At 30.7% G+C, this 12,429-nt stretch overlaps 1 protein-coding gene across 1 annotated transcript in view; it reads left to right on the top strand.

Moving 5' to 3' along the window:
• The first annotated feature begins 8,920 nt into the window (after positions 1 to 8,920).
• The window catches only part of LOC115223495 (interleukin 17-like protein), a 4,758-nt gene continuing 1,249 nt past the window's right edge, over positions 8,921 to 12,429 (top strand). Inside the window, exon 1 of the mRNA XM_029794149.2 lies at positions 8,921 to 9,034. Within this exon, the coding sequence (XP_029650009.1) occupies positions 9,020 to 9,034 (15 nt within the window). The 5' untranslated portion in view covers positions 8,921 to 9,019. The remainder of the gene's footprint in view (positions 9,035 to 12,429) is intronic.

Here is a 12,429-nt window from a genome sequence, read left to right as displayed (position 1 = left end):
TCATATCAAGTGATAACAATATAGAGAAGGTAGATATATAGACAAAGATGTGGATTTAAATTTTAAGAACATTTTATTCAGTTGGTTTATCAGCTTCAGGATATTAGAATGTTGAGTTATATATTTATCAAAACGACAACCATAATAACATACAAATGTACATTATAAAATTCAATACATATAAGATAAGAATACAATTAAAAAAAAACTTAATATAAATTATTAAAACCCTCAAAATCACTTAAAGCTGTTTCAGCCTTTGGAAGAAGTAATTTTTTGTAACCATACATGTCAATTTGGTTGAAGTTGTAGGCAGTTAAAAATTAGGTAATAATAATACATGTGTGTGAGTGTGTGTGTAAAGCATAGTTACTGCATGTGTAAGTATTCTTCTAATACTTTCTTATGCTTTGGAATAAATAGACACACCTGAATATCTACCGGCTGATGTATGTGGTTTTGGATCCTCTCCATTTTCTTATTTGCTGAATATATATATATATTTATATATATACCTGTCTGTCTGTATATATATATGCATGTGTGAGTATGTGTGTGTGTGTGTGTATGTGTTTGTGTGTGTTTGTTTGTCCCCACAACATTTGCTTGACACCCGATGCCGGCGTGTTTAAGTCCCCATAAGTTAGCAGTTCGGCAAAAGAGACCGATAGTATAAGTACTAGGCTTACAAAGAATAAGTCCTGGGATCGATTTTCCTGACTAAAGGCGGTTCTCCTGCATGGCCGCAGTGAAATGACTGAAACAAATAAGAGAATAAAACAATATAATATATATAAAACTTTCCAAATTACTTTGGTTGTCTTTACCTTCATAAGGTCAGCAGTAATTTTTTTTCTCATTTTTTTTTAAAGTAAATCTTAATTGTGTCGTCTTTCAATATTGATGTCTCATTGTAAAGAATTCCCTGTTGCATGTCAAGAGACGAATGTAGAAGATCATTCTTCCATCTGAATGGATTTAATTAATCCACAAAATCCTTTCCCTCATTATTAATTGCAGAATCACAATGTATACGTCCCCGCATTAATTATTTCGTTGTGGTTAAGCACTTCATGATAGACCACACCTTTCATATCTCAGCAAACACATAATATTCTTAGGATCCTGTCTTCGTCTCTGAATAGATCCTCCTTTTCGACGTTGAGTCAACCAGGGAAAGTTTGGCATAACGAGATCAACATATGACGTCAATCTTACCCGATAGAATTTTCTTCCGGTAAAGAAAATGAATTCGTTGGGATTTTAACACTTATCAGACCAATACTAAATTATTATTTATAAAGAGAAGAAAGGTTAAAGTAACAACAACATAGCTTATGTTTTCTTTTATTGTTTGTTTAATTACCTGGTTATCACATAGCGTGGGTGTGGGAAGGATTAAGTAAGTCGGCGATTGAATGTAAAATACGTTGGCGCAAGTATTTCTCGTTCTATTTTAAGTACTTTATGCAGTTTATATTGGTCTGCTACAGATCTCTCTCTCTCTCTCTCTCTCTCTCTCTCTCTCTCTCTATCTATCTATCTATCTATCTATCTATCAGCACACACACACATATATATATGTGTGTGTGCGTGTGTCACACACACACACACACACGTGAACTCAAACACACACGCAGACAAAAATATATTTTACAGTTGCCCTGCAACAGCCCTTCTATATCCAGAAGAAATATTTTTGTGATGTGTGTGTTGGTGTTAGTAGTGACCATCCTGTATAAGTTGTTGGTGGTGGCCTTGTATGGTGGTGGATGTAGTTCCAGGTTTTTGTTTGAAGCCAGGTCAGTAGCTGGACAATCCTTTGTGCCATGCCCAAAAAAAGATTGTTGTTCAGCTGCAGCCCTTTTCACATCTGGGTGGGATAGACCATTTCTTGGGCCACGCACTACATCCTCAAGTCGTCTTTTGTAATTAGACAGTCCGCCATTTTTCTTCTTTGTTCAGTCTTATTTCATGGTTTCTTACCAATAGATAAAGAGCCGGTTTCTAAACTAAATCTGAGGCTCCTTCATTGGAATTTCAACACCAACAACAGCATATTTTTGTTTGTAGGTATGCATGTATTATAGTATGTATGTATGTATATATGTATGTATGTCTGTCTGTCTGTATGTATGTATGTATGTATGTATGTATGTATGTATGTATCTATCTATCTATCTATCTATGTACGTATGTATGTGTGCAAATTTGTAGGTTTTGTTTTATCGATGTATTCTCATGCATATAGTTGCGTATCTAGACGTCCTCCAATATATTTAAATTATAAATTTCTGGAAAGCTTTACAGCTCCAGTGATGGATTGGATCCGTACTCTTCGAATTAGCTCTCTCCTTTCTGGTTTTGAGAAGCCTAATTTCTCAAGATTAGTATCTCGGCAGTGTTGTACATATCACATGACCTCATTAATTACAGGTATAATCCTGAACTTGTAATCTGGGTAGAGTAACTGCAGATTTTTCAATAGTTCTGCATAGATAGTATCTTTTGCACAGATCTTCAGCTTTATGTTAATATCCGCTGGGCAGCTAATTCCCACAAATGTACACAGTTTCTCCTCTCTATCCCAAATCATTATATCAGGTCTGTTATTACGTTTTACTAAAGTCTTCATTAGGACATTCCACCAGTACTCCTTTTTATGATGAGTGGCTATATCTTCTACCATGCTCTAGCTTCTTATTTGTCCTCGGTGTCATCCTGCCGATGGATTTCATTATACAGTCTCCTCGCCAAAGCATCATGTCTCATCGTTAGATAATAATGTGATAACAGTTTCGGACAACAGCTTATGGTATGGGTACTATTTTCAGTGTGAACTCCACAAAGTCTACATCGGTTGTCACATTTTTCTGCTTTTCCTACATCTCTATCCCTTTTTTGTATGAGGAATTTGATTGAGATTTCTTTTTCCTGGATTGCAAACGCATACCTTTAAAAGTGGGAGATGGTAATCCATAATGGATGCTTTAATGATCAGAATGTATGTATGTATGTATGTATGTGTAGGTGTGCCATTGTGGATTGAAGCTTGCTTTCCAGCAACATGGCTCCAGGTTCTGGCTCATTCCATCGACAAGTAACTTCCACTACATTCGCGAGAGACGAGAGCTTTTTGAGTGGGGCTGGTATATGGAAGCTGCACGATCCCCATCGTATCCATGCACGCACAAAACACACTCGGGCATCCACGCCTATATATGTATATATATATATATATATATATATATATATATATATATATATATATATATATATATATATATATATATATATATATATTATATTGAGGGTACTACTATTTGTAGATACCACACGCTAAAGAAGGACCAATGCGGTCAAAACTACTAAAATAAACAAAATTTTACCGAATGCAAAACTTCAAAGCAAATCATTTAAAAAATTATTTTTTTTAATCATTTGCTTTGAAGTTTTGCATTCGGTAAAATTTTGTTTATTTTAGTAGTTTTGACCGCATTGGTGACTCTTTAGCGTGTGGTATCTACGAATAGTAGTACCCTCAATATAATATAAATAAATATTTTCAAAGTGGAAAAATTTACGGATTTTTTCTCTTACGAGGTTTTTCACGCTAACTACTGATAATTTCTTTTAAAGATTTTATCCTCAATTGTTAATTTATATATATATATATATATATATATATACATATATATAGTTGGAATACACGAAAAACATACAGAAGAGGAAAACAGGTGTGTAATCGAGAAACAGGTGTATTAGTTAAACGCTCGGGAAGGGGAGAAAATCTTTTACGTTTCGAAACTATGCTCTTCAACAGAAAGGAACACAAGAAAATAAACAGAGAGATAATAAGAAAACCTTTAGTGGCTAGCGCTCATCATGCATTAACTACTACAAAACGTATACGTAGGACATAAACAAGGACACTTATCCATCTTCTGTTATCGATCAGATATACTAATTTCGTGCCTTTAATAAAACTGGGTATTAATAGTTTTCCCTCTCTTGTCAGCTCATGGCTATTGAGCTGTTTTGACGCTTATCTCTATCAATACTGGTGCCGGTTATCGCCCTCTGTTAATTTCGTGTCTACCTGCCCATGTGTACATATATATATATATATATATATATATATATATATATATATATATATATATATATATATATATATATATATATATATATATATATATATATATATGGCTTAACAGCCCTCACCGTTTGTTTTTACTGTTTTGTTCTCACTGTTCTGTTTTTGTTACCACTTTCACCCTCCGCAAAATATCCCAAACTGTATTTAATTTGCTTTGCGGGAAGGACTGTTTTAAATAAGTCGCGTCTTGTCCCTACCTTCGAAAAGCGAAGGAGATAAAACAGGGGACAACTCATGAAGGGAATTTCCGTGTCTCGTTTCTCTGTTTGTTTGTTTCTAATTTCTGTATTGCCCAAAAGGGGCTAAACATAGAGGGGACAAACAAGGGCGGACAAAGGGATTAAGTCAATTAGATCGACCACAGTGCGTAGCTGGTACATAATTTATCGCCCCGAAAGGATAAAAGGCAAAGTCGACCTCAGAGAAATTTGAACTCAAAACCTAACGGCAGACGAAATACGTCTACGCATTTCGCCCGGCTTTCTAACGTTTCTGCCAGCTCACCGCTTTCTGTTTGCTTGTTTCTTTCGTTGTTCCAAAAAAATTCATTTTCTATGTTTTTGCTTTTTATATTCTCATTTGCTTTTTTTGTTTCTCATTTTGTACAGTTTTTTAAAGTCCTGTACCCATATATGCATGTATATATACATATATATGTATATAAACATATATATATATGTTTATATATTATATATATATATGTTTATATATTATATATATATATACATATATATAGACAGATAGATAGATAGTAGGACAGAATGGTAGAGACAAAGATAGATTGGTAGACAGTCAAGTAGAGTGGTAGGTGAATACATATATATATATATATATATATATATATATAAATTAAATTAGAGATAAAACCACTATTAGGCAAATCAGTGAAAAACATAAACCAAAACATAGAAACAAAATTAATTAATATAATATACAAAATATATAAGACATAAAATTCTAAACTTAAATTATTTAAATTTAAATTTGAAAATTTAAAATTTTTAATTTATATTTATAAATTTTTATATATATATACTTAAAAATTTTTATTTTGATTTTTTATTATTTATTTATTTATTTATTTATTCTTCTTCTTTTTAAAAATATGTATAACTATCAAAAAGTATTAAAAAATTTAATATAAGTTAAAAAGTAAAACCACTACGATCGTTTCATGCCCATAACCTAATTCGAATAACAATAATTTAACTTCAATTAATAATTCGAATTATGGTTATAGTCAATCTTCAGGTTAATGAAAATAGTTAAATATATAATCAAATATATTTAAACAATATTTTTTAAAGAAATAAATAAAATAATAAATTTTCTTACAAAAAACTCTATTATCAAACTAGAAACTTTAACGATTATTATTAAGTCATACAATCGATTATAATGTTAAATATTAATTTTTAAGGTAAGAATAGATAGAAAATGTATCTATCTATTCAGATATAATTTGGCTATAAAAAACCATAATAAGCTCACAAATAATCTCAATCTCAGTTATAGTGAATATCTAATTACCTAATTATTTTTTTAAAATCATTATTTATAATATTAAATTTAATTTCAAATCAAATAAATATATAATAATTGAATAATAACTAAATTATCAATGAATATATATATAAATGTATATAAATATAAGAATTAAGATCTAAAATTAACTCTATCAATAAATATATATGCACGTATAATAAAAACCTAATAAATTAATTATTCATTATTACTTATGAAAAATATTAAGAATTAAAAGATTAAAGATGAAAAAGCAAATTGTAAACAAACAGATAAACTATCTTAAAGAACGCTATAACTAATTAACGATCAATATATCTCGTTGGCTAATTAATAACTTACAAAAATCGTATAGTTAAGAACTAAAGAGAAACAATGAAATACATATCTTCAACAACTAAATACTTATACAATGAAATTATCAATCCATAGTTATATAGTATCCAATAAATACTACGAATATATTTATCAATGAAAAATACTACTACAAATTATCAATTGGAAATAGCAATATATAAGTTATAATAGGACGAAGTCAACTATTAGAGATATTTATGAATATACAAAATAGCTTAAAAATACATAAACTCACAAATATCCTGATCTCAGTTATAGTCCAAAATTTTAATTACCAAAATAATTAACTAAAAAATCAGTATTCATATATTAGATTTAAGTACACATTTAACAATTATAAAATATTTAAAATAATAACTAAATAACTATCAACAAATATAGTTATTAAAGACTAAAATTTATGCTATCAATAAAAGTATAGACATGAAACCTAACTTTAAAAAAAACTCGTATTACTATTAACGATCTATATATCTCCTTGGCTAAGTAAAGTCTTACAAATAAACGTAGAGTTAAAATCTAATAATCATATACATTACTTCGATAACTAAATCATTACATAACAATCAGTATTTATATAGAATACAAAATTATACAATAAGACTTATTAAAATATTAAAATTTTCAAATTTTTAAATCTTAAATAGAAATATATACTTAGCTGTGCAAGGTTTTGTGATGAACTAAAACTGTAAATCGGAAAACGTCTTTTCAGCGTTTATAAAATACTCGTGGAATTACGTTATTAACAAAAATAGAATAAATTGTTGAAGAATTCTTTAACAGTGAAGAACTACAAATACGCTTTATCAATGAAAATTGTGAATTAAAATTGTCAATGGAAAAAGTTATGGTTTATCAATAAATGTAAATAGAATGAAGTTACAATTAAAGAATAAAACCACTCTATACTATAAGATTTATTATTAAAATAACTTTGATAAATAATACTTAATACTCAATAAATTAAATAATTTATAACTACTAATTACTATGTATACTCTAAACATCTTATAAGATTAATAAACATATATAAAAAAATTATAGTAACGCCTCTACGTACGAGTAAATTCTTTCCCAGAGTACGCTTTTATTTTTAAGCTAAACCTCGTGAACATAATCCAGTGTCTCGTAAAGCGCTTCTCATAAGATGAGGTATTATTGTGCATGTGTATACACACATATATATATACATACAATACACAATACATACATATACATATATATATACATACACACACACATATATACATATATATATACATATATATATATATGTATATATATATATATATATATATATATATATATATATATATATATATATATACATATACACATATATCATATGAATACATACGTATATAAATGCCTATATTCATACTTCCATACAATCATTCAAGTAAACATTTCGTTTTATCCAATTATTCTTTCTTACTAATCTATACGTCTATATTAAATAAAATTGATTAAATAAATATCTAAATAAATCTACTTCAAATATAAAGAAAATACATACATATAGATTAATTTAACAAATTTATAACAAAAATATAACAAAATATGAACTTAACTCTGGTATAAGATAAATATATATTTTATAATATATATCATATTATTAATACTCAAAATAAATACTAATCAATAATAAATTAACCTAATTAAATTGGTAAATTAATTTATCGATAGATCAAATACATCGTTCTATAATTGAATAAATTATCATTAGAAAAAATATTACATATATATATTTATACTGTAAAATTGGACTTAATCCTAAATCTAATTTTTTCCCTCTAAGTTTGGATTTACTCCCTAATATTTTTATTATTATTATTATTATTATTGAGTGAGAGAGCAGTTCATGCCATCAAAGTGACACTGGGGTAAAATATACGAAGCCCAATATACCCATCATGACTACCCGTCTGATAAAGGTACACCAGGCACATGCATCACAACCATATGTGCGCGACATGGTGATCTCATATCAAGATAAACAGCACATGACCTTGCAGGTGGGGCCCAGTTAGAATTTTCTTCAGGTTGAGTAGCCCATCCCGCTCAAACGGTCCCTGAATAAGGGTTGTTTAAGGATGTTGAAAGAACCACCCATGTTTCCAGAGGTGAACTATTCAAAGCCCAAAGAATCCCTCTCAACACATGGCTATGATGCTCCCCCACTACTTCTGCTCGTGATCAGAGATGCACATATCTTCAGCCACTAAGGGACATGCTCAACTGGTTAAGGTCAAACAACTGACAAGCAAATCTGTGGTATTGAGCAGAATATTTGCTGTAGCCCATCTTTTATACCAAGACAAAACAATGTACATGATAACACTTCCAATCAGTTAAGATCAGAAGCCATGAGAGCTACTGCCTGGTACTGCATCAATTATTATTATTATTATTATTATTATTATTACTATTATTATTATTATTATTATTATATATATATATAGATATAGATATATATATATATACATATATATATATACATACATATATATATGTATACACACACACACACACACACACACACACACACACATATATATATATATATAAACAGATAAAATATGCAAGTGAGATGATACATCATATTAAAAATAGAGCGGCAAACTACACAACGCAATATTTTAATAAGTTCCCATCTAATAAGACAATTCACACCGTATCACACCCGATTTACAGGTAAAAGAGGAAACAAATAATAAACTATGTCCTGGTTCCCTCAGACGTTTTCTAAGTGTGGGAAGAAATGTTTTACGTAATTTTGTTAGTTCCGCCTGATTATATTTATAATTTCTTTTGTTTTGATTAAGCTTTATGACATATATAAGTAATCTCAGAGTAGCTGCTATCATCACAAGCGAATATTATTTTGAAAACTTAACACGCTTAAGATTTGCTTGAAAATATATACATATATTATACTATTGTCATCCTTTCTATACCAAGTAAGCAACCATTATAATGAATACTACCAACGTAAGTAAACATACATTGTTACTATCAACTGTTATATTCATATCTTTAGACTTATTTCTATGCTTACTCTCGTATCATTCTACCTTTTTTTTCAACGAGTGACTGATTATGCTTATGTTCCTTACTCAGATTGGTATTAGACATATGATACGTATTTTTATGGCCTTGGAGTATTGATGTAATTCTTTGCTTTCATACACACACAAACACACACATATATATATTTATAAGAGGCGTCGTATATTTTTTTTGCATTTATTATATACATGTAATTTTTTGTTACAAATTTGAATCTATCTAAAATTGCAGTTGAGTGAGTGTGAGCGCAAATTTGGCAGGTGTTAAAGTAGAATTTGTGCAGATTCTTTAAAAAACCTTAAACCAGAAGGATATAAAGCACATAATCTGTGTAATCATTTATCGATCAATTTAGTTATCTATTGGTTAAAGTAAAGAAACCCTTCGTCCTGAATGTCCATGGGAGTGATCCAATAGCTTTCCTCACCAAGACAAATTCGTCCAATTCATACCAGCCTCCCTTCTCCACGCCATCGATGGTTTACAAGTGGAAGGCAAATGCAGACACCGCTTGGCATCAGTGACATCGCACCTCATTTCTACAGCTGAAGGGACGAGAGCAACGTGAAATAAAGTGTTTTGCTCAAAGAATACAACACACAGCCCGACCCGGAAATCGACCTTACGATCTCATAATTGTGGGCCTGATGTTCTAACCACAGAGACATGTGCCTTAAAAACTATTTGTTAGTAAGCAACATAAAGTCTGTTCATAAAGCTTTAACAAGCTATGCAATCATTCTTCAAAACATTTTCATAGCAAAAGGTGCTTCTGGCCGGATTTGAACTCACAGACCGTCTCAAAGAAAGTTAAGTTACTATGCACAATCAACTAAACTAAACATTTCCTTCCAGAAATGTATATGTATGTATGTATATATATGTGTATATATATATATATATATATATATATAAATAGGCATGTCGATATAAAAAAGATAGTAAATTCATTTAATATAAACCATGAATATAACGTTTAAAGTTTACTTATAAAAAGTCCGACTTACACAGAATAAAAATGATATCAATTAAACCAGGTGAACAAGAGTTTTACGAGTCCAACATCTGTTTCTAGGGATTGCGTGGTCCAAAATAATGATTGTAAACTGATGGCACGTCTTGAGGGGTGTATTGTTAGATCTAATGTATTGAGAGAATGGAAATTCAACATAAAATGATATTGTGGAGAACTAAGTGTATTAGTAGGAGCTGTGATGTATTTAGATAGAGAATAGTCGGAGGAGAAATAAATTTCAACTTTAGGGTTATACAATTAGACTATTAGAGGGTTATCGTCATACAGGTGGAAGAGAGAAGCGTCGTTTAGGTTGCTTGTGAATGGTAAGCTTTGTTAGTTTGTATGAAGGCAATAGATTTAAAGGTTGAAATTGGTTCAGTGCCTGACGGAGATTAGTAATCCGGAAAAATTGAAGAGGTGTGTATGAGAAAGAATAAGAGCGAGGCAGTATTTCTAAATAGTAGGTTGCTAGACTGACCTTACCTGGGTTTAATTTTTTTTTGAGTATCGATATTTGAAGTTAAGCTACTACATAGATTTAATAAAATAATAAAAGATGAGTATTACCTGTGTTTAAAAGAATAAATTACACCAGACTAGATATTAGATAATGAGTTAAGAAAGCGAAAAATAGTTAATGGTTACTTTATACATAACTTATGGAAAATGGAATATTTTGAGATTTAAAGTTGTATTCTCTCCTATATTTTATTACCCATTTATGGATTGTCAAATACAAATTATCGAGAACTGCGGATATTGATGTTATATAAATTCATAGTTCTATGTCAATGCAGAGATTTATGAAACTATATTATATTTTTTGATCATATTAACGCTATCGATAATGCTTTCGAATCCATTCCATAGTTAGTGTAGTCTAACGCAATCAGAACTAATTTTGCTACTCTAAAGACTATATCTTTGATCTCCTAGTTTACTTGAGACAATTGTTTTATAAGATTATAACATGTTTCAAGTTTTAAAATATTTGGATGATCACTTCCAATTTCTTACGCAATCAGAACTAGTTTGCTACTGTAGAGTTTATGATCTCATTGATCTAATTTACTTGAGATTATTGTTTTGTAAGAGAATAACAATATAACAAAATTTGAACCCCAAACTAAAGACGGATTAAGTGCCGCCAAGCATTTTTCTCAGGCGTGCAAGCGGTTCTGCCAGCTCACCGCATTTAAAGGCGTAGGAGTGGCTGTGTTGTAAGCAATCGTAGGAAATGGCTGTGTGGTAAGTAGGCGCAGGAATGGCTGTGTGGTAAGCAGGCGCAGGAGTGGCTGTATGGTAAGTTGGCGTTGGAGTGGTTGTTTGGTAAGTAGCTTGCTTACGAACCACATGGTTCCGGGTTCAGTCCCACTGCGTGGCACATTGGGCAAGTGTCTTCTATAGCCTCGGGCCGACCAAAGCCATGTGAGTGGATTTGGTAGAAGGAAACTGAAAGAAGCCAGTCGTATATACGTATACATATATGTATGTGTGTGTATATGTTTGTGTTTCCAGGGTTCCCAACATCGCTTGACAACAGATGCTGGTGTGTTTACGTCCCCGTATTTAGGTTTCGGCAAAAGAGACCGATAGAATAAGTACTAGAATTACAAAGAATAAGTCCTGGGGTCGATTTGCTCGACTAAAGGCTGTGCTCCAGCATGGCCTCAATCAAATGACTGAATCAAGTAAAAGAGTAGAAGAGTAATTATAATCCATTGTAAAAATTACCTTAAAAGAAAAATACACATATTTCATAAGTGGCTAAAACTTGACCGATTATTACTCTTTCTTTTCTTTAATTTTCTGAGTCTACATCCTCACGTGATGATTTAGTTTCGTGCATTGTTTGATTTACTCATTGACTGAAAGATATAATTTCAAAGTAACCTCATCTTCCCTAAAAATGCAGTGATTATAAAATGACAGACATTTCTGCTTTACATCGTCAACGAAACAATCAAAGACACTGACGACATTATGGCGAATTTGGCGAGGTAGACGTTAACACCTAATTATTCGAGTAAAAACGATAAATTTCTTGAGAATTTTTCGTCATCCTTGCTGTTCCTTTAAACATCTGATATTTCACAAATTCAAATGCCGCCGTAGTTGATATGCAGTACATTTACATCGTTTGAGAAAATAACACGTTGTCCTAATAGTTTGTTGCAAATGTTTTCCACAATTTTTCAGTTGCTATTTACTGTATATCAAATTGAATATACCTCTTGCACATAAACATGCACGGTTTGTGACATTTCCTTGCTTACTTAGGAATTCATATGAGTATCAG

Source organism: Octopus sinensis, linkage group LG1 (genome assembly GCF_006345805.1).
Source record: "Octopus sinensis linkage group LG1, ASM634580v1, whole genome shotgun sequence".
In the NCBI taxonomy this organism is placed as follows: domain Eukaryota; kingdom Metazoa; phylum Mollusca; class Cephalopoda; order Octopoda; family Octopodidae; genus Octopus; species Octopus sinensis.
The sequence above is the reverse complement of the archived record's forward strand: the minus strand, read 5'-3'. Positions and strand labels throughout refer to the sequence as shown.